At 40.7% G+C, this 26,514-nt stretch overlaps 3 protein-coding genes and 1 long non-coding RNA gene across 6 annotated transcripts; 2 read left to right on the forward strand and 2 right to left on the reverse strand.

The window, feature by feature from the left end:
• Positions 1–495: 495 nt before the first annotated feature.
• Positions 496–1,712, reverse strand: LOC141772725 (uncharacterized). Its single transcript, XR_012594950.1, has 2 exons — positions 1,572–1,712; positions 496–1,400 (listed from the first exon to the last, which is right to left on the reverse strand). It is a non-coding gene; the product is annotated as an uncharacterized LOC141772725 (long non-coding RNA).
• A 28-nt stretch (positions 1,713–1,740) lies between these two features.
• On the forward strand, positions 1,741–4,367 carry LOC141772716 (uncharacterized). 2 transcript variants are annotated; one of them, XM_074644046.1, is made up of 5 exons: positions 1,741–1,936; positions 2,459–2,605; positions 3,026–3,083; positions 3,288–3,365; positions 3,475–4,367. In XM_074644046.1, exons 1-5 carry the CDS (start codon positions 1,886–1,888, stop codon positions 3,603–3,605), a joined length of 465 nt encoding a protein of 154 aa, XP_074500147.1. In that variant the 5' UTR covers positions 1,741–1,885; the 3' UTR covers positions 3,606–4,367. The 2 variants fall into 2 exon arrangements, with proteins under 2 accessions (XP_074500147.1, XP_074500157.1); XM_074644056.1 differs by having other exon boundaries at positions 3,288–3,361.
• Positions 4,368–4,685: 318 nt separating this feature from the next.
• On the reverse strand, positions 4,686–14,139 carry slc45a1 (solute carrier family 45 member 1). Of its 2 annotated transcripts, XM_074643981.1 has the most exons (10): positions 13,921–14,139; positions 12,550–12,994; positions 12,339–12,431; positions 11,065–11,289; positions 9,460–10,331; positions 9,205–9,358; positions 8,514–8,690; positions 8,174–8,379; positions 6,635–6,860; positions 4,686–5,483 (listed from the first exon to the last, which is right to left on the reverse strand). In XM_074643981.1, exons 2-10 carry the CDS (start codon positions 12,968–12,970, stop codon positions 5,455–5,457), a joined length of 2,403 nt encoding a protein of 800 aa, XP_074500082.1. In that variant the 5' UTR covers positions 12,971–12,994; positions 13,921–14,139; the 3' UTR covers positions 4,686–5,454. The 2 variants fall into 2 exon arrangements, with proteins under 2 accessions (XP_074500082.1, XP_074500071.1); XM_074643970.1 differs by having other exon boundaries at positions 4,686–6,860.
• A 2,882-nt stretch (positions 14,140–17,021) lies between these two features.
• Positions 17,022–26,174, forward strand: prxl2b (peroxiredoxin like 2B). The gene is made up of 7 exons (XM_074644077.1): positions 17,022–17,228; positions 18,139–18,343; positions 19,598–19,649; positions 20,097–20,160; positions 20,288–20,363; positions 22,540–22,658; positions 25,816–26,174. The coding sequence occupies exons 1-7, from the start codon at positions 17,166–17,168 to the stop codon at positions 25,840–25,842; spliced, it is 606 nt and encodes a 201-aa protein (XP_074500178.1). The 5' UTR covers positions 17,022–17,165; the 3' UTR covers positions 25,843–26,174.
• The last annotated feature ends 340 nt before the right edge of the window (positions 26,175–26,514 follow it).

Genomic DNA, 26,514 nt, shown 5'->3' on the forward strand with positions numbered 1-26,514 from the left:
GTTAAGGACACAAACATTAGTCTAGAAATATTTAAATCCATTTTATCTAGAGCACACGCAAATATGTTTAGGTAATCTAAAGTTAAGCAAGTGGAAATTACTCTGTTGCTCTGACAACTAGCTGATAACTGCAGGTTAATGTTTTATGATAGCTGTGTGTGGGCGCAAACAATGACAGGCGTGGCAAAAAAGGTCGTTCCCGCTCCAATGGTTTTGTTGAAAGTTGAGGGATTCCATTGTAGGTCAGAGTGTCATGGCACAAAATGTGTAGATTTTACCTGTGATAAAGCAAAAACATATTTTGGCTTCTTTCTAACTGAGGCTCTGACCATGTGGAGGCTTAAATAACAGAGTTCAGGGCCCGCAAAGTTGTGTGTTGCCACTTCCTTTGGTTTTACAGTTGGGTGAGTGACGGCAAAGAAAGTTCACCTCAAAGAACTTCCGAAGGAGAAGAGAAACAGCCAGTTAGGGAAATCAAACAAAACACTATATCAACAAGATAAAGGGATTCTTAATTAACAGGAAAAGGGAACAATATTTGGAGAAATATAACATTTAAATCATGTTTTATCAGTTACACTTGAAATATATTACAGAAGCGTCTATGAGGTCTGGAAAAGCACTTCCATCTGTCATCAAATACCCCCAGAAACATCATTCATGGGGTGCATGTTATAATTTTTGCTCACTTTGTACTTTTCCAGGGGGAAAGAAATCACATTTAATAGTATTATGACAATAGCTGTAATTCAGTGCATGCTGTAAAGGTTTACACACAGTACTGTAGTTACACACACACTTACTGTACCACACACCACACCCCATTACTGTATCTGATACTCACAAATCACAAAGCAACACATTTATTGCTGTAGCCTATCCTCAGCCAGTGTGGCACATGATTTTTTTCCTTTTCTTTGTATCAAATGAAACAGACAACTATAGTTCACTAACTGACTGTTCTCCAATGACTATACATTAAGAAAAATATAATATATAAGTATAATTGACATTTATCAATTAATGTACATTGATATCAAACTATTATCAATTGCCAATTGTAATATGTGAATACATTTTAATTTGTAAAGGGGATGTATAGCTCTGAGGCTATATGTAGGTATGTTGTGTCTTTAAGTTATCTTGTAATAGAACAATGAATTGCTTAATTATGCTTGTTTTAATGTGCAAATTGCAGTGTGTGTATATGACTCCATTTACCAGGTTTGTAAAACAGTGAAAGTGCAAGCACTCTTAAGCAGGAACACATTTTGTTTCAAGTGTTAAATATAGAAAAGGAGGAGTGGCTGCAGTGCTTTCAAATCGTCACATTATTCCTTTTTTTTTTTTGCTTGTAATTTGATCCCCTCCATCTCTGCTCTGCAGACAGAGAAAGGGCGCTAAGACAAAAGAAACATATGTTTAGAAACTTTTACACTCCATATACTCAACACAATATCAGCAGACTCTCGTGTATTACTATAAAATTGAACCACTTACATCCATTTGTTGAAGATTAAGGTATAAACATCATAAAGTGATATGTAGTAGAGAAAGAAGAAGTGTGGTACCTCAGTGCTTTAAAACAACCGACCAATCAGCGACGAGATAGCCAGTAGGCGGGACATCTAGTCTTGATTGACAGGCTATCCCCTCCAATCAAACACTCCGGTGGCTCACATTGTCCAATCAGGTGCCAGATCGACCCCGTTGTGAGTGGATTTTCAACGAGCTCGACAGTAAAGCGGAGACAAGCAGACATCATTTCTCTCTCAGCGGCTTCTGGACTATCACCACACAAAGCTCAAAGAGACAAGAAACATTTAAACAAAAAAATAATTTCTGAACAGGACTATAATTATCTAAATTAATTAAAAATTAAGCCATGGCCGACACAGCTGTTGACAAGACCGCTCCTGCAGAGGTTACAGCCAAGGTGCGTTACATTCTTTTAACGGTTTGAACTGACGGTTAGTTTTTTAAACGGTTGAACTAACGGCTTGTTTTTTTAAACGGTTTTTAACTGTCGTGTTTAAAGACGTTGGGAACTTTAGTTTTAAAGTTATTATTGTTAACTGGTTCAGTTATCTCGGGTTAAAACAGCCGTTAACGTTACTTCATGTTAAGTTGAAAATGTGAATTACCTAAATGACTTACCGTGAAATGTAACTTGTGGACAACCGTGCACCGTACAAACGAGACTTATTTAGCAGTGTAGTGGGTGTGGAAACTAACGTGTGTTCTAGTAGAGCAGACAAAGCGGTAACGTAGGAAACGGCAGAGCTGCTGCTGCTGTGGGCGGGAAGACACAGTCACGTTACGGGCTGGGGTTAAACACGTTAAATAACTATATCTAATAACATAATCTAAATGTAATCATCCCAGATAAACTAGTTAAAACCAGACTACACTTCAGAATAAAACTGCTGAAAATCAAAGACATGCTTTTATTTTGTAGGAGCTGAAAGAGAAGAAAGAAGTAGAAGCAAAGAAGGAGGAGAAGAAGAAGGAGGACAAGAAGGAGGACAAGAAGAAGGAGGAAGAGGAGGAGGTGTTGGTGGTGAAGAAGAAGACCGACACCGGGGACGCACCTGCCAATGGCACAGTGAGTTTGAAGCCGAGGATCAGCCTTCCTCATGGCCCTTTTGTCTTTAGCAGCCCTCTCATCATGCAGGTGTCGCCTCCCCCTCTCCTCCTGTTCAGCTGCTCTCTCTCTCTCTCTCCACACAGTGCTTTGTTTGGGTTGTGAAATGGGCACAGATGTTAGCTAGCAAGCCTTTGCTTGTTTCCATTGGTGTCTTCAGTCTAGGTTGTGTGTGGGTAATCCTCTGGGGAGCAAAGAGCTCCTCCACACATATGCCCTTTTTTTTTTTAAGTGTCCCCAGAGGAGTCTGGACATGTACAACTATGGGAGAGTTATTTAAAATATGCTTGGGATTTTTCTCTCAGTGCAACATTGCTCTTAAAAAAACCTATCTTGAATGTTGATGTGTTGCTGGACTGACATTTCTCTCTTTTAATTCAGAATGGTGCTGATCACAGTGACAAAGTGGAAAAAGAGGAGAAACACAAGAATGGAGATGGTACGTTCATAAAAGAAAGACTTCCAACAACTGTGTTTTAAAAAAAAAAAAGTCTCTACGTTCCTCGTAAATGCCGTCACCCTGTGTGGCCTTTAGTTCAAAATTCCATTTCGACAAGCCTTGTTTTTTCCCATGAATCTTGTCTTTAATTACACTCCTCCATGTGAAGGATGTATTTTGTGAAGTGACAAACTGTGCTTACAGGAGAAGCAGAGGAGGCGCCCCCTGCTGAGGAGACTGATGCACAGCCTGTGAAGCGTGCAGCTGAAGAGGAGGAGGTGGGTTGAGATATACAATTATAATCAAGTGTTTTTAAATGTGTTTGTTGACTAATCTGGTGAACTTCAGTCTTTGCTAATGCATTAAATGTTTTCCTTTTTTTTTTAAATAGGAGAAGGCGGAGACAAAAAAGCAGAAGACAGAGGAGAATGGAGATTCAAAAGAGGCAGAAGTGAAGGCTTAGTCTGCTCTGCTACTTGTTTGCAGCACCGTCCTACCAGCCTGGTCAACATCGTGTTGTAGAGCTTGTGCTTTCTGTACCTTTTGAGGAATATTTCTTTTTCGTTTGCTCCCATGTTTATCACATTGCACTGGAGTCCTGAAACATAGTGGCCCTGCATCCTTTTTTTATGAAATGTTATTTATTGGTCTTTAAAATGAGCTTTTTTTCTACTTGTACAAATTGGGCCACACCATGAGATCAGTTTGTTTTCATTTCTTGAGGTTTTATATCAGTATGTTAGAAGCACAATCTCTATGATGTCAGTGCTGACCAGATGATTCATACATACAGGCAGCTGCTCACCTCCTCCAAGGCTCATGTTGACCTCTCAGATTCACTTAAAGGACCAAAGATAAGTTTTAAGCAGGGGCTAATGGACAGTTGTTAGCATTATTAGTTGAGGCATCATTTTTTTTGTGTTGAGCTGCTAGTTAATCCTTCGCTTGGCTGCCCTGTTGACAGATGGTGCAAATGAATAAAGGGGCTCTGTCTTGCGCCTCCATGATAAGATTGCTTGACCTTGTTTTATGGTGGCAGGATTTTGCAATGTTAATTAACCCCTCTTAAATCTTAAAGCTTTGGTCATTTGTTCTGTATGCATTCCACGCAAGTTTGTACCATTTATACTTTGTTTTTCCTACATTTTCAACAAGTTTTATGTTATGGCTGGGTAGCCCAGTTTGGTGTCCAAGACTGCCTTTTTCAGAACCAGAATGACATTCGGTTACTTCAGCCACTGCTTTGTATATTCTGATTAACAAATAAATTGTCTTTTTACTTAAGTACATCTATTTTGTGTGTGCATGTTACCGGTTTTAGTGCTTCTTAAAAGCATGGCTTTATAAGTAGATGATGTCACTTGACCCAATTTTTTCTAAACATGGAAAATGGCTGGCTAAGATTCAGGAAGGAACAGGAATAATCTCATTCACTGGGTAATGGAAAAGGGTGCACGAATCAATGGGATTGCTTTTTTTGTGTCTCCTGGCTCCCCCGTGTGGTGTATTTAAAGATTGCAGATCATGATTTCTGAAGTCAGCTGGGGTGATAACTGGTATAAGCCACAATAGTTCAACAATAATTGACACAGGAGTCCAAAATGGCAAAATGATCATTTTAGTTTAAACTGAACCCTGAATAAAAGTAGCTTTTACAGTAACACTGCTAATATTGAGCAATAGGTGGTACCATATAACACAAAAACTCAGTGTGTGTGTGTGTGTGTGTGTTTTTTTTTTCCTCAAGCAAGCTGCAACAGCATGATCCATACAGTTACTGTTTCCTCAGAAACGTTAGCATGGCGTGCATCCAGTCAGTCCAGGAGGCTTAAATAGTAGGCAATTAATGACATTCTGCTGAGGCAGCAATTAAGACTGGCGCCGTAATGTGTGTGTATTCAGTGCCAGTCAATGAAACCATCACAATGGTAGACTTAAAACCGGTTATATACTAAAGCTAACATTTCGTTTAACGCCCTGAAGTCAGGCTTGGAGCCTGTGTTTGAGGCTGAACAGACAAAGCATAGTGGTTGCCATGGCACAACAAGATGTACAAAATAAATTATATGTACCATTTTGCTGATGGAGATGGCTTCTTTAGGATGGAAATGGAAGTTTGAGACTTCCCGTGAGGAAGCTGGCTAACAAAAGTAAGGTTATACTGAGTTGATGGTCTGAGCGTGGTGGAGCAGAAGCCTACTACCTTAAGCATGCGCCCTAATGATGACAATAAGCACTTGCTGCTGGCTCTATGAACCCCCACAGTCTTTCCTCTCAATGTCGTCCACCTTCAGGGTTACCCATAGTTCACATGAGTCTTCTCCCTGTTTGCTGCTCTTCTGTTTTGTTCGGTTTCCGACTGAATGCTGATTCACACCCCAGTTTCAACTTCTCCTCTTCCTGATAATGACAAGAATCACTGTCATTATTACAATGGCATGGCCGGGAGTACGGTGACGGCTCACGGTTGCACCACGGCTTAGTGAGGGCCCAGACAGAATTTGCCACCAGCACACATTTCTCTGTTTTTGAAAGTTTGTGTACGAGCGTGTGTGTGTGTCATCCTATCAGTCATGGCTCTATGCTGATTAAGTACTCAATTGGCATTGTTTGTACTCATACTTGGGACTCGTTAAGAGTCACCCAGCACCAAAGTGTGAAATATGGGGAAAGCACACCGCTAAGTCTCATAATGACTGGACTGTGTGGAAAGTGTTGTTTTTATTTGCTGTTAAAATGTGAAGCCCTTCAAGACTGTAACTGTGATCAAGCGTTCAAGTGAATACTAAGTGTGTGAATGCTAAATTAAAGAGCTTGTGAGTGTGAGTGGACACTGGCAGCACAATCATTTAGTCAGATAAATCCTGCTTTAAGGTGTGATGCTAATATGCCAACTCAGAGAAACAGGCAGGTAGACATTCCCTTGGCCGTGTGACCAAAACAAAACATTAACACAAGGCTTTGAGAGATTACATTGCAGCTCATGCAGACGTTAGGCAACTGATAAAAGGAAGAAAAAGAGAAAGGGGGAAAGCTGTGGTTAGCCTGTACGTAGTGATCAAACATTTCTAAACTAAACACCAACAAGCAAGAAAAGATGATGCAAAGATTTTACAGCAAAGAATCAGAGAGGTCACTCACACACACTCTCTCACACACCATTTGTCCCACACAGCATTCACACGTTTGTTTGCAAAAGTTAGGAAAAAAATGCATGGGCACACACACACTGTATGAACACACTGGTCATGTATACACATATTAGAGCAGTGGCCAATGTCTGTCTGTCTGTCTGTCTAGCTCTGAGGAGAGCATGCGCTCATTAGTGTGAAACAGTATATGGAGTTGTGCTGTACAGTGTGCGGCAGGGTGTGCAGTGTCCTATCAGTGCTGTCTGTGAAGGTCAACACACTCTAAGACACTAAGCGACAGCGTGAGAGCGTTTGCCCTTTGAGTGTGCGTGTGTGTGTGTGCGTGTGAGGTAAAGTAAATCGAGAGGATTCTCTAAATGTGCACCAGTAGTGGCTGGGTCTCGCTATCGGGGGGCTCACCCTCAGGTGGGGGCAGATGGTACACCACGAAGAGAGAGGAGTACAGGCAGCCCACGAATGACATCAGGCTTGCAAAGTACATCACTCCCTGGGCCCCACCCACCAGTGAGGTCAGAGGTCCCATCGCCACAGAGACAAGGATCTGAGCCAGGAAATACTGGCAGCTGAGCAGAGAGATGTCCACCCCCATCCCTCGTCTGGTCCCTTCCTCTGACGAGCCACAGAACTGAGGAACATATGCAACACAAAGTATATATGATGATCATAATCATAGTATGTAGTGCACCATAAAATCACGACAGCTTTGAAGGAATAATTTGACATTTTTCTTGCTGAAAGTTACGCCAAATTCACACCAGGCAGCGGCAAAGTGCGGCACGCCACAACATTTACTTCTTTTTTTTGTGGCCAGGAGGCGTGTTCGTGTGTTTCAGGCGGGAAATAATTCTTTGTAACATATAGGTCAACGTGTCACAGGATATGTTTGCCTGATCTGGCCACTCTTCGCCGCTAAAAGTGAAACTTTTCCCGACTTTCAACACGCAGCTTTTCATAGACATTGCATGGCAGCTCGCCGCAGGCCGCACTTCAACACTGCTCTGGTGTGAATTTGGCGTTAGATGAGGAGATTGATACCACTTGCTACAGCTAGCATCTGGCTAACTTAGCTTTGCATTAAGACTTGAAACAGAGAAACAAAATCTGGCTACCAGCACCTTTAAAGCTCAAGAAATAGTCAGACACGTAACCCCCCGTAAAACTGCACTCCTACACTTTTGTACAAATGGAAAAAACTAAATATAACGTGCTAAGTAGGGAGCTTTAGTTGGGCTGATAGGTGGATTTTCTTTCCAGTCTTGCTAGCTAAGCTAAGCAGCTGTGGCTTCATATTTACTGTATAAACATGACAGTGATATAATATCTAACACTAAGCAAAAGAGAAAATTAGCTTCTCAAAATCTTTAAAGGGGAACTATGCCCATTTTCCAAATTCATACATGTTATTCCTATAGTCTAGGACAGTCTAAAAATATTAGTAAACATGAACAACTCTCCCAAATCCAGAGTGCTAAAACTCAAACTTGTGATGTCATAGGGTATAAAGTGTTTAACTGCTCCATAGACAATGAATGGGGAGAGATGTTCAAGATGACACTGAGAGCTCTCAGGGGAATGTTCTGAGTATATGGGAACATTTTCTGTTTCACAACTGATAACACTACTAATAGAATAAAGCTCATTTGGGTATAAAAAAAAGAAAACAAACAAAATCAGTCTCCCATTCATTGTCTATGGAGCAGCTGCAGACTTTATACCCTATGACATCACAAGTTTGAGACTTACTCCTCTGGTTTCTGGCTTTGAGAGAGAGTGTAGCTCATGTTCACACATAGAGATTGAACTTCACTACACATGAAAATAACATATTGAAATCCTTAATTTAGGTGGTGTTCCCCTTTAATTATTCCTTTAAGTTGATCCTGGTAAAAAAAATACCCTAAAGCAACTACAAATGAAGTTACATATCAAGATACTGACCTGAGGGCTCTGATAGTATTCACACAGCAGAGAGTAAGGCAGCGTGCATAGAGAGGAGAAGAGCACCCCGTAGGTGACACACAGAGACAGTACCACGTAGAGGTTGGTGGATAGTGTGGCCAGGCCTGTGCCCAAACCAAACGCCAGGTAGGCAAAAAAATATAGAGTGCGAAGAGAGAAACGCTCCTCCAGTTTCTCCAATATGGCTGAAAGATGAAGCCAGAGAGAAACAAAAGAAACACATGTAAAGCTTGCCAAGGAAAGATAAGACAAATTCCTGGTAAAATGACTCTGTCCTGAGCTGAACTAATATCTAAGACATGTTGTGATTGTAGCTTACCTGAGTAGAAAGCAGCACTGAATGCATAGATGCACATGCCCCAGCAGCCCATGCTGACACCAGCATTGTAGCGTTTGTAAGCCTCAGAGTCATGGGGTGCTTTGGGGTCTCCTTCAAACACAACCTCCCCCATGAAGTCAGTGTAGAAGAGCAGCATGCCTTCAAAGGACAGCCAGCCTAGAGAGAATCAATAAGATAAGATAAGATAAGATAAGATAAGATAAGATAAGATAAGATGAACCTTTATTAATCCCCGGAGTGAAATTCAGGTGTCAAAGAAGCAACATCAGCAAACATCAGCAAACAGAGTGAAACACAGGAGAGGTAAAGGTATACAAAAATTATAAAAACAATAATAGAGATATAAAAGATACAGAGTGAATGCGTGAACATAGTGTGTGCAGTCCGTCAATAAATAAATGTAGTATGTGCAATAAATAAATGTAATATAATATGTACATACAGTATGTGCAGTCTATAAAGTGGTATATAGGATGTATAGTGTTAAGTAAGTGTAAAGTGTGCCAGTGGTTAGAGTCCAAGATGGTTGCAGATAGTGCATGTTTACAATTCTTAAAGTCCTCGTAGTTCTCATATGGGGGTCAGCTTTGGTTAATAGATATCAACTATTAAATACAAAACACACAGTTTTTACAGTGTTGCAGGGTTTTATGTGCAACAAAGTTCTCACCCAGGAAATGATTAGTGCATAAACTCCTCAGAGAGGGAGGCATCCTGTAGATGGCTATACACAGCAGCTTCATTGACATCTGCGACTCTCCCGTCTCCGCATTCTCACTCAGATCACTCTCATAGCGCACCCCATTCAGCAAAATATTTGCAACCTTCATCAGAGAAAAAAAAAAGACAGACACTGTGTTTAAAAAATGCTGTGGTGGCTACTGACTAAACAGCTTTTTGTCCTTTTCAAAACATGTGTCCCGACCTGCTGGCTGAAGGTCACTGTTCTCCTGCGTCCATTCTCCAGCGCGACAATCTGGGTTGCCATGGGCTCCTCTATTAGTGCAAGACTCTGGGGCCGCTTCAGGATGCCAGCAGAAGAGCCCCGATGTGACCCCGCACCAGGATGAGCCCCAGCTGTGACCTGAGATTCTCCCTCGGGCTGTGGCGCTTCTGCATCCTGAGCTTCCCCGGCTGGATGAGGCGCCACATTGGACTGGGTCTGTCCTGCAGGATGGCTCCCTGCTCCCTGTGTGGACTCATCAGGAGGAGGGGAGTCTCCTGGAGGCAGGGGTGCAGTGGTGGAGTTGGCGGCCAGGCCCTGTGGTGTCTGCTGACCTGTGTAGCAGTTTATGAGCACACTGTCTATATAGGAGGTTCCTAATGAAGAGGCAAAGTCGTTGATGCCAGTGAGCGAGCTGTCCCTGCTAATAAAGCTGCCGTATTTCGGAGTGAGGGGGCTCAGGGGCGATATGGGGCTAGTGAGGCCGGCACAGAGGCGTGCGTTGGCGCTGCAAGAATGGGCGAGATGGTCAGAGTTATACGGGTGAGACTTTGAGTAATTGTAGCTGTAAAGACCGTCTTCATCTTCCTCATCCAGTCCAAAAGCTGACCCTGGGTTGACAGGGGGAGAGGGAGGAAGAGGGAGGCTGGGGCTTTTTAGGTGAGCTTTGCCGGAGTTTTTGTTCTTTGGTAGGGGCCGCTCGGGGATACTCATCAGAGTCATGGCTGTGGCGAACACCAAAGTGATACTCGTGAACATGTATATGACCCGCAGTTGACCTCCCATCGACCTTCCAAATTGTGTCTGGTCCCAGTTGATGCCACCCACAATGTAGCCGAATCCACCTCCAAGTCCTGCAGAGCAAGATTAACAAGCAGAAAATGCATTTTGCAATGACTGGTAATGTCTTAAAGCTTAATTTTAGGTCTGTTATATATAACGGTCCCTATATCCTGACAGTAGTGCACGAGACAGGTAATCTGAAAAAATCATGTGCCTCTGTGTCCTCCGGTGCTCCTAATGGCATCTGCAACATTTCACAGACCGGAGGTAAACAACCAGTCAGAGCCGATCTGGAGCCTGTCGTCTTTGAGCAGCTGTCAATCCCTCGCTAACTCTGATCAAATGGTCAAACTAGGCAGCGCTGATCAAATATGAATCAATATTCTGTTACTCTAATGCCTATTTCTCGCCTCAAATGTTTTCAGAAACATCTTGTAGTGTATTGTTTAGCTGTAAAATGAGAAAGTTTGTGACCCGGCAGCCATGTTGAGATCGGTTGTAAATACCAAGCACCGCCCACCAGCCGGAGCACAACCAATAGGAACGCTCTCTCTCTCTGAAATGACCTGTGATTGGCCAAAGTCTCCCATCACAGGCCAGATTTTTAAAAACCTGAAAACAGAGCCATGAGGAGGTGCAGAAGTCTAGTTTTCTCTCAGAACACTTGAATTACAATATGCTGAAAGGTTATTATGGAATTTTTGCCCAATGACGGCAAAAATATTCTGCCTACTGAAGCTTTAAAGAATATAAGTTATAGCGTCCACTCCTGTATAATGATAAAGTAACCCTGAGTTTTCTTACCTGCCAGTAGTGCGTGGATGTTCAGCCCCCGATCCTGGTCCTCTGGGCTGCACACATCCATCATGTAGGCATGGCTAGGGTTGTCGGCTGAATCAGCGCTGAAGTCCATCAGAACCACACCGCACACCGTCAGGATAATTCCCCACTTGTGATTTGATGCAGTGTCAGCCATCGCACTTCCGATGTCCCGCCCGTTCAGCACCAGCGTTAGACCAAACAGAGCCCCTATGAAGGAGAACAGTAGACTTCAACCGAAATCTTGCTAAGTGGGAAAAAAACATGCATGTATTAATCATTAAAGAGGCACGCCACTGGTTTAAGGTATCTCAGTGTGGGCTTGGAGACTACAAATGACCTGTTTACAACTGGGCTGTGGAGTTTGAGAGACATCCACTTTTACCAGGAAGGGTCTAACAAAAGATGTGTATTGAGTTGCATTATGGGAAGCGTAGTGTAGCATCATATTATGGACTTAAAGTCAGGATATCTCAGCCTCTGTTTCACCAGTTTTGACCATTAATATGTTTCTCTTAAAGTGATATTTTTGGGTGTTTTGACGTGGGGTTGTATGAGGTACTCATCCATGGTAGGTGTATTACTTGCAGTAAATGGCCGTCGGTGTGCCCACAGCTTGGAGAAACAGTCAGGAGTACCGACACCGGAGCAAAGCAATACAATATGCTGTGGACGGGGACGGCAGAAAAACATATTTTAGACACCTAAAATAAAGGCTCGTCTAAAAAAAATTTATATCCATTTAAGTGTACACTATATTTAGAATACTTTCATCGCTTTATCTTGCTGTCAGACGGCCCTTTCTTTCTCCTTTCCGACGGGGAACTGAACTGAAAGTGAAACGTATCTATGTATGCTCTCTCCAAAGCCAACAGGCTCAGATGACAAAAAAATAGTATAGATAAGTTTCACTTTTAGTTCAGTTCCGCATCGGAAAATATTCTAAATATAGCGTATACTTAAATGGATATCAATTTTCTTAGGTGGGCCTTTCTTTTAGGTGGCTAAAATAATTTTTTCTGCCGTCCACATCTACAGCACTGTATTGCTTTGCTCCGGTGTCGGTACTCCTGTCTGTTTCTCCAAACTGGGAATCTGTCATCTACTGTAAGTAATAAACCTACTATGGATAAGTACCTCATACAACCCCACTGCAAAACACCCAAACTATCCCTTTAAGTCCCCCAACTTTAAATAAGAAGACTTACAAACATACTTACATTTAGTATTGTACTTACTAAGCACAACACATTTCTTACCTATAGCCAAGGCAAAAATAAAGGGTCTCCTTCGTCCAAACCGGGATGTACAACGATCACTCCACGCTCCGAGGAGAGGCTGAACGAGGAATCCTTCAAGGCCAAAGACAGAAGACAGAGTTATTAAAGTGCTGCCACAAAATTACTGCTACTCACAATCACGTGATGATCACATCATATCCCTGTCCACCATGGTGGTCAACTCACTTACCCAGTATGGGGCTAATAAACCACACCAAGCTGTAGAATTGATCAGGCAGGCCCATCTGTAGTAGCACAGGAGTCACGTAAGCCGTTTCCATGGCGTAGCTAAATTCAATACCAAACAGGACGCAGCCATTGAAGAGCAGCTCTTGGAAGGTACGCCTCGGGGGAATCTCACTGAGGTCCAGCTGGTCCAGGGGACAGGGCGTGTTGGGCGGCGGAGGCGGCGAGGGTCTTATCAGCTTCCGGCGCTTTGGCTGTCTTTGGAAGTTGTTGGCTCGGTGACTGAGGTGCCGAGTGGTGGATGTCGGGAAGCTGGCTGTTTTGGAGAGTGAGCTCCTCCAGAGACCTTCCTGAGCGGTGGGTAACCTCCCTCCTGGACTGGCCAGAAGGGGGTCACTGGGGGTGCCCATGCCCGGAGATGACATCTCTCTCTCTCAAGCCAGTGTACACTGTAGCAGCACATAACAGGGGGGATTATTCAATTCAATTCAATTCAATTCATCTTTATTGACAGACTCGAAGTCCATTAAAAAACATACAACACAAACAACAATACATACATTAAAATAGAAACTTTTATAAAAGACAGTTATACCAGTGTTTCCACAGGGGTGACTGGTATCGTATAACACTAAAACAAGGATTTGACAGTTAGCATGATGATGGCGTTCTGAGAATCATTTAGCCGACATATAAATTTATACATCAGGTTTCTCAACAGAGCCTGGAAAGTGTTGACACCTGCATTACAGAACAGCTCGCTTGCACTACACCACCTGGGTTCCTTAAGTAAATTGACTAACTGATTAGTTAAAACTAGTTAATTTTCCACATTAGAGGTCATTCAAGATCATCATAGCATAGTGGTCATGTGAGTTAAGTTAGTGCTGTGCTGATGGTTCTGTACAGAGCTACCAGGAGGAGGAGGACACTGCAGTCATCAGCAGACAGCACCGATGGGCACGAGGCACTGCAACCAATGCGCATGTTAGTGTTGTGCGCAAAAGCCCATGTGCTCGGCGTGGCTGACTACAGCAGTGTGTAGTATGCGGCATCATGAAAACCTGTTTCCATTTTAATATTTCATGAAGGAAGCTCAGATCGGACATAATGGAGGGTTATACTGATGGCTTTCAACGCAGTTACAAGGATACCGTTTCATCATCGCTCAGATTGAAACCAAACATATAGATATAATATAGATCCTCCATGTAGCCACGACCGATTCTCTTTGTTTAGTGTTTTCTCTTCTAATGATCCTCGGTATTATCCTCCGACGTGACATTTGGGTGTTAAGGTTGAAGACCACACCATCGACTTATAGCTGCGTTAGAAGAGGATGAGGCAGGCGTGCAAAGTGAAAGATGATAATTACCTGATCTGGGAGGCTCGTCATTTATTGCGGCACACTGTGTAGGTTAAACACACCGAGCATTATGATTATTATAAAAGAACCTAGGATGGATTACAGGAGTCATGATTGTTGTTTTGGTGTTTTTTTTCTTTCCCTTTTTCATGCAGTCATCCCCCCGCTCTCTCTCCTCTCTCTCCTCCGTCCCTTCTCCTTCCCCCTCTCCTCTCCATCCTCTCCCCCTTCGCCTCTTCCTCCCGGTCTCTCCCGTGACGTCACGCCCCTCCCTGCAACATCAGCACCACTAACAAAAACACACACATCTGTCTGTCTATACTACACAGTACAGTATACAGTGTACCTCAGATGATAATAGTCAGTGAATGATTTGTTAATCGAGGTACACAGATATTCTTTTTCAAGCACTTTGTTGCAATCTGTTTGTTAGATGTTAGGTTTTATAACACATGTTTCACTTGTTGGGGGAAACGCCTCAAAAACACCATTTTAATATTTCTTTAATATTTTTTTATTTAACCTGATTAAGACCTGATTAAGACACAACAGCAATACGACATTAAGTTACAGAAAGGACATTCATGCAATGACTATATAAAATGTATATGTGCCTACTTTACTATTATTATTAATATTTTGTATTTAATTTTGCTTATTTTTTGTTTTTGTTTTTTATCATTCTTTATTTTGTTCCCCTCTGTTATTACTTTCTCCATTCCTTTATATTTTTTTTCTAATTTTCAATCAATTTTACTTTTTCAATATAAAATATATAAACATTGTAGAAATTATATAAGTTGTGATGTTAGCAAATGTAAATTTAGTATAATTTATATATATATTATATTTATAATAATATTAAAAAAAATAATAATAATTCTAATCAATCCTTAAGTTTTCAAAGATACCAAATATTCATTAAAATGTTGTCTTGGGTTTGAATATTTCACTGTGTAAACATCATAGAGCTTCAATGAAATCGCAAAAAAAGCTGCATATAGAATATAAAACTGTCAAAGAATTTAAAATTTTAATTTTTACAACCTTGTAGCTATTTAAGGGAACTAAAAGGGAAAACTGGGTTAAATAAATTGCAACTGCCTTTTTTCTCGTTTTATATGTATAACTATGCAAATTATGCATGCCTTTCTCACTTATACTCATGTCACTGTCTTGCTGTTTTTTACTGAATCAATGGATTGTTAAATAATTTGTATATGTTCAATTTGTGATCTTTTTTTAAAACATTTTTTTTTTAGAAATGATAAGGTCACTCAAATAAATAAAACTTACAACATCACAAAAAGTGCAAGTCATGCTAGATCAATGAAATACATCTGAACTTGAAGTGTAAAATACGATGAAAGGATCCCAGGAGACTGTAATATAACACTTTAGCAATACAATTTTAATTCAGCTTGTAGAGGAATAGATAGATATTTCACAAGGCCCTGTATCAGTATTTTTCAGTCTAGTGTTTTGGTGAATCTGGTAATTTACCGATGAGATTAACAGAATACAAGCGTGTTTAATTTGTGCATCTTTTGCTCAATCAGTGACAGTGAGAACAGGTGTGCATGATAAGGTCCATGATTAGCGGTGAGTGACTGTCAATGATGTGCAGAGGTGAGGCTCAAATACACCTTGTGACTTGTCATAGCAGGAAAAGCACAGTTGAAACAAATGTCATTAACGAGGTGTCAGCTCCATCAAGTATCCCAATAAGCCCTGACAGTGAGCCAGCATGCACAATACCAGGACCCTGCAACTAGCTCACCTAAATATAGAGTACAGTCGTTTTTAACCTGTGCTCGTCCTGCTACGACATGCAGCAAATGCACTCATGGGTGTGAGTTTGTGCAGAAATACAGAATTTGTGATTGTCAGCTATAACAAAGGAATCTTAAATTACTACTTTGTTATTCTATATTATTTGAATGGTTTAAATCAGTCTGGCTCACCTTATGGTAACCTGAGCAGATGGCAGGTTCCAGTTAGGCGAGGCTGAGAAGGGGAAGTGGCAAGTCACTGGTCAGCAGAGTAGATAGATAGATAGATAGATAGATAGGTAGATAGATAGATAGATAGATAGATAGATAGATAGATAGATAGATAGATAGATAGATAGATAGATAGATAGATAGATAGATAGTAATCATACTAACAATAATAATGGTTTTCTATCCCATTAAAAATAGCCTAATAACATAAAAAAAACTTCTGGATATCTTATTTTATTTCATAAACTTTAACCGGATGTACCGGTCCCTATAGAAATACTAACGTGATTTTAGGTCCACCTTTGACAGCAGGCTCATTATATCTAATTGACTCATAGTACGATCTGGCCTGCAGGTTGTCCAGCTTGATACTGGAGGGATGGCAACAACAGCTGAGGCACTGATGTATTGAATTAATTGTCTCTGAACCACAGGTATAATACTTTTCTCATCAAAATTGTATGAAATGAATTCTGTTTTGGGCTATGGACAGATATGGAAACATATGCTTTTTTAAAATGTAGGCTAAAATCTTGATCATCAAAATAACTAACAATATATGTTTGATGAATGTAGTGCAGTAAAAAAGAAGTACATGATTCCTTTTTGAAATGGAGTAAAAGCATAAAGTGGCAGAAGATGAAGATGCTGAATTAGTACACCTATAGTGGTTGAGTAAATTCTCCAACACTTGTTGCCAAACAGGTCAGTTCCTGGTTAATAGTAAACAGACAGATGGGACCAAACTAACAGCTATAAAAAAGCAAACAAAGTCCAGGCAATAAATCTGGGTTACCTTTGAGCTCACCTGTAGCTTACTGCACTAGTCCACCTTGCATTATGAAAAACTGAACATATTCAGTCGTCACTTCTTTGAGTTCATGTTAAAACCTTTTTTTTTAATGTTGTGTGCAAGGTGTGAACAATGACTAAATGTGAGAGCAAATAGCTGTAGGCACTTTAAGTTAAATACATCCAGTATTTATTGTCTTTAGAGGTAAAATACACATGCTGACCCTTGCGAAGCCCCGCCCCCTTTCCACACACCGCGCCCTGTGATTGGCTGACTCTTCAGCACCAACGGAATCTGATTGGACGTCAGGGCTCAGTGGGCGTATCAGGATGCAGATGTTTTGCAACTGTTGTGGTGCTGCTGGTCGGGTGTTACTCAAACACTAACTACGGTAGAAAACTACATTTATTGTCACTTCTTTTCAGTCGGTACAGTCCGTGTAGGTCCAATCGTAGAAAATGGCAAAACTCGACCTTGTTCAAATTGGAAAGAACTTGTTAAAGAGTGGAGAAACTGGAGAGGTGAGATAAAGATAAAGCTAGAAAGCTACATGTGCACCTTTGAGCTTTCATCCTATTTCATGTCTATTCAGTTGACTGGTTTGTGTTTAAATGTGCTTTTTGTTTCATATAAAGCCGTGTTGTTAGGTTGCCTTGTTCCCTTTAGAGCCTCCCTGCTGAGACCTGCTGTATTAACCCTGTCATTACCTCACAGCATTCATATAATAGGTGTCAAATGAGGCCTCCAGGGTGACATAATGAGGATCTGAAGGGAAACACACGTGTGACTGTGAATCATGATATTGCACAGTTTGAATCTATGATGTGTGATTTCACAGTAAAAACAGATTAGTAGAATCCACCTACACCCATTTCCCATATGGTAAATGGTAAATGGATATTTTGCTCACCCCAACCTCATTTACTACACCCCATTTTACCATATACTACCATACTATTTAGTGTGCCAGGAAAATGATTTGGTATGTCCCAATACATAGTATGTCAAATGCAGATATATAAATATGAATATACAGTATTAGTAAATGGTAAATGGACTTGCATTCATATGGTGCTTTTCTAGTCTTCTGACCACTCAAAGCGCTCTACACTACATGTCAGCATTCACCCATTCATACACCCATTCATACACTGATGGCAGAGGCTGCTAAGGTGCCAATGTTGCCCATCAGGATCTAATCTACTAATACTCATTCACACACTGATGGCTATGCCTTCGGGAGCAATTTGGGGTTAAGTGTCTTGCTCAAGGACACATCGACATGTGACCGGAGCAAAGGGATCGAACCACTGACCTTACGATTGGTGGACAACCTGTTTTACCCTCTGAGCCACAGCCGCCCTGTGAGTGTGTGTCACCTGGTTTCACTGTGAGTGTTTCCCTCTCTCTGTGTGTGTGTGTGTGTTTCAGAGTGTGGAGCTCCATACTCTGTGGCAGGACCAGCCGGTGGTCTTGTTCTTCCTGCGCAGGTTTGGCTGTCAGGTGTGTCGCTGGATGGCAACAGAGGTCAGCAAACTAGAGCCGGACCTGAGAGCCAGCGGCGTGGCGCTGGTGGGGGTCGCACCAGAGGAGTTCGGGCTGAAGGAGTTCAAGGAAGGAGGGTTTTTTAAAGGATGTAAGCAAGCAGTACCTACTCATCCAAGACAAAAGAGCATATTTGTGTTGCGCTGACACAGCAACATGACAATATGTGGTGCTTTAACTGTTATGGAAAACACATATTGACACAAGGATTATATCTGCTCCACTAAAACTATTTTTACACTACAGCCCTAATTACTTTTCTTTCTGTCCGTCTTTTCATTCTTTTTTGAATGTGACCAAAGATTTTAGGATGTAAAATGATCCAACTGCATAAATAAACATCAAAAGACCAAATTTTAACAGCTGTTTTGGGACAATACTTCTATTCTTTACTCAAGTGCTGTACTTAGTAATAACATATATAACATACTTGTACTTTACTTGAGTATTTTCATTTTAGTGCTGTACTTCTTACTCCACCACATTTATTTGTCTCTTATAGTTACATGTTCAGTTGTACATTAAACAAATATGAAATGCTTTTATGATATAATACAATACTACAATACTAATCTACCCAGTAGTATACACAGTATCTAAAATTGTCTCCACATTGAAGAACTACAGCATTAAAATGCTTTTGCATGTCTTCACTAGTGATTAAAAACAGAACAATATAATATTCTAAACTAATATTACACTTTAATAGGAGCCATTCTGCATAAACAGCACTTTCTTTTGATACTTTAAGTAAATTTATCTGATGATCCAGTACGTTTACTTAAGTAACATTTTGAATTCAGGACTTTTAGTTGTAATGGAGTGTTTTCAGGCTATGATATTTCTACTTTTACTTCACTAAAGGATCGGAATACTTCTTCCACCGCTGGATTGGAATGAAGGTCAAATACTTGTTAATGACATCTGTCCCTTTTGTAGCCATTTGTCTCCTGTTTTTTTGTTTAAATGGAATCGTCTCCCCAGTTGTTGCGTTGGGTTCAAACAAACAAGATAATCCTGTGAAACAGGATCTGATGGTGCATTTCACATTGCTGTCACCTGGCCACAATTGACATATGTATGAGATTTTAAAGCGATTCTGAATTTGATGCTGTTCAGGAACAAAAATATCAGAATCCCCAAAAAAAAATTTTTTTTACATCAACTTTTCTGCAACAACCTTCATTGTAACGTGGAAATAGCCTCTTTGTCACCTTTGCACAACAAAACTTATGTAACAGAAACATTGTGTGTGTCACAAGGATTCAAGGATACATGCTTATTAACCCATCACTTTCAACAGTATAAACAGTTCAAATAATCATCTATCATCTTCTTCTTTTAGCCATTTACGTTGACGAACAGAAGAAAAGCTACAAGGATTTGGGCTTCAAGAGGTGAGTTCAGTAAATCCACATTCCCTTCGTGTAATAGAGAAGCTGTTTGGTTTATATCACTGATGGTTTGCTTTGACCCCGATGTGCATGGTTTTCGATTGTCAAGGATGATCTTAACTTTAATTATTCACTTAAGAGCCACGATGATTAATCTGCAACTATTTTGACAATCAGTTAATTGTTTAAGTTATTTTTCAAGCAAAAAAGCCAAACATTCACTGCTTCCAGTTTTCAAATGTGATGCTTTTTCTTATATGATAGTAAACTGAATATCTTTGGGTTTTGGACTGTTGTGTAAATACATTAAATAATTTGGATACATCTCCTTGGGCTGTGGGGAATTATAAAGTCATTAGGTTTCACCGCTCATTAATCTTCACTCCTTTGCAAAAGATTAGATGCCTTGTGATGATCTCTAATTGAGAAACTGTTTTTCTTCACACTCAGATACACAGCCATAAGTGTGGTACCTGCTGCTTTGGGGAAGAAAGTACGAGCTGCAGCTTCAAAGGTATAGAGCTTCATGGTTATATGATTACTTCATGGGTCCTATCATGGTCACCGGAGCAGGAGTGAAGTTGCTTGGACCCAGATTGACACACTCACCTCTGATAGCCTGTTTTCTCTGATGTTTTCAGGCCAACGCTGAAGGCATCCAGGGAAACTTCTCAGGAGATCTACTCCAGAGCGGAGGCATGCTCATTGTGGCCAAAGGTACGATCAGTATACACCCAGAGGGGGGATTAGTAAAGGTCTGTGTTGTGAACTCCTAATGAACCGTGGATGTGAACACGTAAATAAGCTTGTAGCATTGCATTGATAACGGTGAAGTTTGTCCTGTTATGTAAATGAAGGTAAATAACTGGTCAAAGAAGTGCATTCTTGCAGCCTCTCCTCTAGAGGGCAATGCTGCTCCACATCATTGTAGTGAAGTTGGATGCTCATAGTGAGCTCTCCAAACCCTCCATGTCAGTGCTCTCCAGGGCTGCTGACTTTCCTCACTTCTTTATTTCGTGTATACACACAAGCACAATAGAGTTAAACTATTCAATTAAACTATTCAAATTTACAATAGTGTGTTGGGTTGATAATTCTCGGAAATTAATCAGCATACAGGAGAGAGGTTTTTTAACGTGGAGAGGAGAGGTACAGTCAGTCCAACAATGATTTACAGCACAACTCTAGGACAACTAAGACGAGAGTCAACAATATGTATTAGTGTGCTGATACTCTCTTTTATGGTGTGGTATGGGCCGCTTGTTCTTATGGAAAGGAATCAGCTGGAGGAAGTAGATTACAGGTCATTCTGTCCTGTCTCACTCCTCAAATTAAAAAATCTTGGCTCCACCAAAAGTCCTTTTCGGAGACACTTCTCTCCCAGCATTACTCCTCTTTGGACACCTATCCACTTGAAGGAGGTTCAGGCATAAATCTGAATGTTTTAAAGGTGTGTAACAATTCGGGGGATCTTTTAGCAGAAATGTAATATAATATTCATAACTGTTTTCATTAGTGTATAATCACCTGAAACTAAGAATCGTTGTGTTTTCGTTAACTTAGAATGAGTCCTTCATATCTACATAGGGAGCGGGTCCTCTTCACGGAGTCCGCCATGTTGCTCCGCCATGTTTCTACAGTAGCCCAGAACAGACAAACCAAACACTGACTCTAGAGAGAGACTTTCACGTTTTTACGTTACCTGAAGGCCACCGTAGTTCTCCGACACGTTTGTGAAACTGCGGTAACGTGAGCTGCAGAGTGCAAGCCGTGGTACCGCCTGTCGCCGTCTGACTTCCGTTGCTCCTAAAGTAGTGTTATTATGGTACAGATGGTCTCTGAGTGAGGCGAACGGCGTTACCACGGTTTTGCACTCAGCAGCTCAAGTTACCACAGTCTTAGAAAGGGAGGAGTGAGCGGAGGGGTACTCAGTTAGTTGCAATCTGCAACCACACCACAAGAGGGCACCAAATCCCACACACTGTCCCTTTAAGAGGCTATTTAGTTCCTTACGACTCAATGTTATTAAATAGAAGAATCTTCAAATTTGGCACAAACGTCCACCTGGACTCAAGGATGAACTGATTAGATTTTGGTAGTCAAAGGTCAAGGTCACTAAGGTTGCAACTAACGATTATTTTCTCGATTAATCGATTAGTTGTTTGGTCTATAAAATGTCAGAAAATGGTGAAAAATGTAGATCAGTGTTTCCTAAAGCCCAAGATGATGTACTCAAATGTCTTGTTTTGTCCACATCTTAGATATATTCAGTTTACTGTCATAGAGGAGTAAATGAACCAGAAGATATTTACTTTTAAGTAGCTGGAATCAGAGAATTATTACTGTTTTTCTTAAAAAGTGACTCAAAATGATGAATCAATAGTTGACAACTAATTGATTAATAGATTAATCTTTGCAGCTCTAAAGGTCTCTGTGACCTCACGTCCGTCCCATTCCCATGAACGCGATATCTCAGGAACGCCTTGAGTGAATTTCTTCAAATTTGGCAAAAACATCCTCTTGGACTCGAGGATGACCTGATTAGATTTTCCAGAATTTATATGCTTATTATGACAATTTCACACAAATATCTAACAGGATAAAATGATGACATTTTGGAGGGACATGGATGTAAACTGCTTTTTAATCGGTTGACGGAGGCATACAACCGCGAGGCGGTAATTCTAGTTTTATCACCAGTAACACATGGATAAGAAATATGTGTTAAATATTGATTAGTACTCTGTGCTGCGTTTCATTACTGCTTTTCATGAGTCATGAGTTCCCTGAAGCAGATTCACAACAATCTTTGATTGTAATGGATAAAGTTGACAAGCTGCGTACTCGATGATCCCTCTGATTCTTCTGATTCTTCTGATTTTGCTCTGCAAAGGTGGAGAAAAGGTTCTAGTGCACTTTATCCAGGATTCACCAGGAGACCACCTACCTCTGGAGGAAATTTCTAAGGCTTTGGGCATCTCAGCCAAAGCAGAAGCAGGACAGATGCCAGTGGTAAGACATCCCATCAATATACATGAAAAGATATGAGATTCACACTATCACCATTTTCCATTTTTCATTTCCTTCCTCTATTTTCTTTGCTCCCCTCTTCAACTTTGAATGAACTTTAAGCTGCATAGTGAAGGGTTAAATATAATGGTATCATTGTGTTTACTAAGGCACACTGGACCGATGTCAGTTCGTCACTTATTTTCCCACAGACTCTGTTTTACGTCAGCAGCAACACGCGCATCAGAGTCGCCTTTTCATAGACAATTTCACACTTATTACTCCATCTTCATGGTCTGTCAGTGTCTGTGCCAAAGGCCCCAAAAGCCTTTTAAACTAGAGTTATGATCTCTGTCTGTACTTAATTGCACTTAGAAATGCTCTGCAAACACAAACCGAGATGTCATTATTCAAATACCATAGAAGCAGTCTAGCAAAAACCAGTAAAATCAGTGTTGGAAGCCTAACACAAGATTTATGAAATATATATTCTCATTTCTCTCACAAAGACCGTCAGCAGCAGCTTCAGCAGTGCTCTACAGAATTAAATATCAAGGGTATCATGGAGAAATTAATAGGTTCAATGTGTCGCTGATTACTGTTATTATTATATCATTGGAAAGTCTTTGCACATAACACATAAGAGCCAGGTAGTTAGAAAAATGATTTTGGCATTTGGATAGAATACAGATGTCAGCACACGTTTTGTGCCTTTACCATGTTTTTAACATTATGGTAGTAGCTATGCTGAACTTAACAACTTAATGTGCACAGCAGGATTTTAAGTATTGTCATGCTAATGTTAAAAAGTGATTACCACTTAGAAACTGCAACATACTGTATAAATAAATACTATATTTTCCATCTTTAAGAAGAGAGACTGAGCCACGTTGATTCGTTGAGTTCAGGTGTTTTGAACTGGCGTTTTATGAGGTACTTATCCATAGTCGGTGCATTATTTATAGATGACGGTCGGCATGCCAACAGTTTGGAGAAACAGAAAGGAGTAGTATGCTGCTGTGGACGGGGCCAGCAGCAAAACACATTTTAGCCCTCTAAAAGAAAGGCCCTCCTAAAAATGTCAATATCAATTATCAGTTCAAGTGTACCCTTGATTTAGAATTGTCAGCGCTTTGCCTTGCCGTCAGACAGCCCTTTTCCACGGGTAACTGAAAGTGAAATTCATCCATGCTCTCTTCAAAGCAGCAGGCTCAGATGACAAAACTGTATAGATAAGTTTCACATTTGGGCCTTTCTTATAGGTGGCCTGAAGTCTGGTTACTGAAACAGGCCTATTTAGCTCGAAGCTACCACGCTAAGAAACTAGGCTATATCATGGAAGAGAACGAGCTACAAGCTACATGCTACTCTGTTTAGCCGGCTAAAGGTTAACCCAGCACTGCAGCACCAACAGTAGCCTAAGTGGACGGAACCTGGTCTCACACCAGGCCGCAGCGCACGGCCAACATACCCGCAAAAGTCTGTGCACTTCTATGTACGTTCTGACCGGGTGACTGTGCGGCTTCACCTCTCCACACCGGAGGTTGCCGTTTGGCTAAAATCTTTTTACCGTCATCTACTGTAGGTAATACACAACTATGGATAAGTACCTCATACAACCCCACTTCAAAACACCCAAACTCTCCTTTTAAAATGTAGTCCCTGTTCTATACCACAAAACCACATTTAGAGACAAATTGCTCAGAGGTCATGGACATGATGTCTTATGTCCAGAGCACCAGGGTTTTTTGTCCTGTGATCATCAGAGCTTTCGGCATGACGACATCCAGCACATGGTCTTCAAGGCCCGCTCCCCCTGGCTCTGTTGCATGCTTCCCACAAAACCCACCATGTCAGAGCTTTTACAACATGTACAGTATGGCTTCCCCATGACCTGTCTGAAGACCAACATAAGTCATAGCTGCAGCCCCGGGACAGAATCGACCTTGTTTATTTCCGAGGAGTCAAAAGGTGGCGGAAACAAGTGCGAGTCACGAGCTATATGACATGATTGTGTGGGAGAGGCCCGGAAAACGTTGCTGTTGTTGAGTTAAGACACTGGCTCATCCGGATAAAACAAAGTAATGTCTTCCTGTTCAAACAGCTGATAGACGGTGTTTACTTCTCTTATCTGTGTCTAGAGATGGAAACCCTCGCACTAGATTTCCCTGAAGAAGAACACACTGTCTTAACTTCAGCACAACGATTCTGAGGCCCCATAAACAAGAGGCTCAGTCTAGACAATCAAAGTTACCTAGAGATGGGCCTTTATCCTGTAATTGGAGTGCTACTCACCCATCACCTTATCTGTAAGTAACTCACAGATAAGTAGTGAAAGTCAGCAACATTGGGCTTCATGGAGGCCTAGTCGACACATCCTCAGAATGATCCTGTTTCATCCTTGGGCTACAACTAATGATTATTTTCATTAGTCTAGTTTCATTAATCTGTTGATTATTTTCTTGATTAATCGATTAGTTGTTTGGTCTATAGAAAATGGGGAAAAATGTCCATCAGTGTTTCCCAAAGCCCAAGATGACGTCCTCAAATGTCTTGTTTTCTCCACACCTCAAAGATATTCAGTTTACGTTTTTTCTTATAACTCAAACCGATTAATCGATTATCCAAAAAGTTGGTGATAAATGTAATAGTTAATTAATCAATTTAATTATTGCAGCTCCATTTCATGCCATCCTCCTCTTTCTCACCATGTTTCCAATTCATGTTGAATATGAATAATGAATAATGTTGTGGGATTATTCCTTATTTCATGGGCTATTTTGGGATTTATTTACAAAAACAAAACAACTAAGCATTCAAATACTGATTTGGAGGTTGATCAACATGGCAATTATTGAAGCTTCGAAGCATTTGCGTCAGCTATTAGATTTCACACTTTTTATTGTATAACTTTTATTTTTGATTATGTAGGGCACCATTGTGAGAGAGAACTTTGATCTCAATTGGTTTCTTCTGATTAAGTAAAGGTTATCTGTCTCACCCTTTAAACGATTTTTTCCCTATCTGAAGCGAAGGTCAACGGGCAAAGGGTGTCACAAGATGAACAGATTATAAACCCCCCCTGAGGCAAATTTGTGATTTGTGATATCGGGCTTTATAAATAAAACTGACTTGACTTCTCTTGTACCTTCTCTTGCAGTGCAATGATGATGTTTGTACACGATGATGACAGATCTGCCCATCGCACCAGGTGAATATCAACACGTCGGGAAGCTAAAAGAAGTGGAATGTGAGCAAAATGCTAATGTGAACATAACACTACTGCCAATATTCATAATTGTTTGTAATTTCTTTGTGACAGTCACATAATATATTATTTTATTGTCTACACCTGAAAGCAGCAGTGGCATTCCTTTTGTAATCAATTCCTTTAATTGTAATTAATGTGAATTATGAACCTACCTGAAATTGTCTGTTTGTGAATTTGCATTTATCACCCTCTTATCACTTTTTAAAATAAATGATTTATATGTATCTAATTCAAATAAAAGTTTGAAATCAGTACTTGGCTTCAGTCAATGAGCAGTTTCATGCAGACATGAGAGGAGTTTTAATAAAAGATGAGGAGGTATCTAACCTACGGTATACTGACTATATGCAAGATCAATTGTTTGTTTACTACATTAATGATTCAAAACTCTGATGGCTCCATCACAGGATTATACATAGTGTTTTCTTTTACTCGCCTTCAACAAATCTTCTTCACTTTATGTCCACTGCCTTGTTTACTCTTTTGAAGGATTTTGTCACTTCCAGTGTCTCTGTTTTCAAAGATAACATTTTTAATTTTTGGTGCCTCGCATTTGCTTGAAATGTATTATATTTCTGCAATTGAACT

The sequence above is a fragment of the Sebastes fasciatus genome, chromosome 1 (assembly GCF_043250625.1).
Source record: "Sebastes fasciatus isolate fSebFas1 chromosome 1, fSebFas1.pri, whole genome shotgun sequence".
Lineage (NCBI taxonomy): Eukaryota > Metazoa > Chordata > Actinopteri > Perciformes > Sebastidae > Sebastes > Sebastes fasciatus.

Coding starts and splice junctions, on each gene's coding strand:
- LOC141772716 (XM_074644046.1), top strand. CDS start 1,886: ATGGCCGACACAGCTGTTGACAAGACCGCTCCTGCAGAGGTTACAGCC. Junction 2,606..3,025: donor ACGCACCTGCCAATGGCACA/GTGAGTTTGAAG, acceptor CTTTTAATTCAG/AATGGTGCTGATCACAGTGA. Junction 3,366..3,474: donor AGCTGAAGAGGAGGAGGTGG/GTTGAGATATAC, acceptor TTTTTTAAATAG/GAGAAGGCGGAGACAAAAAA.
- prxl2b (XM_074644077.1), top strand. CDS start 17,166: ATGGCAAAACTCGACCTTGTTCAAATTGGAAAGAACTTGTTAAAGAGT. Junction 18,344..19,597: donor AGGAGGGTTTTTTAAAGGAT/GTAAGCAAGCAG, acceptor TTCTTCTTTTAG/CCATTTACGTTGACGAACAG. Junction 19,650..20,096: donor AAGGATTTGGGCTTCAAGAG/GTGAGTTCAGTA, acceptor CTTCACACTCAG/ATACACAGCCATAAGTGTGG.
- slc45a1 (XM_074643970.1), bottom strand. CDS start 12,970: ATGTCATCTCCGGGCATGGGCACCCCCAGTGACCCCCTTCTGGCCAGT. Junction 12,432..12,549: donor GTTTATTAGCCCCATACTGG/GTAAGTGAGTTG, acceptor TTGGCCTTGAAG/GATTCCTCGTTCAGCCTCTC. Junction 10,332..11,064: donor CATCCACGCACTACTGGCAG/GTAAGAAAACTC, acceptor CTTGCTCTGCAG/GACTTGGAGGTGGATTCGGC.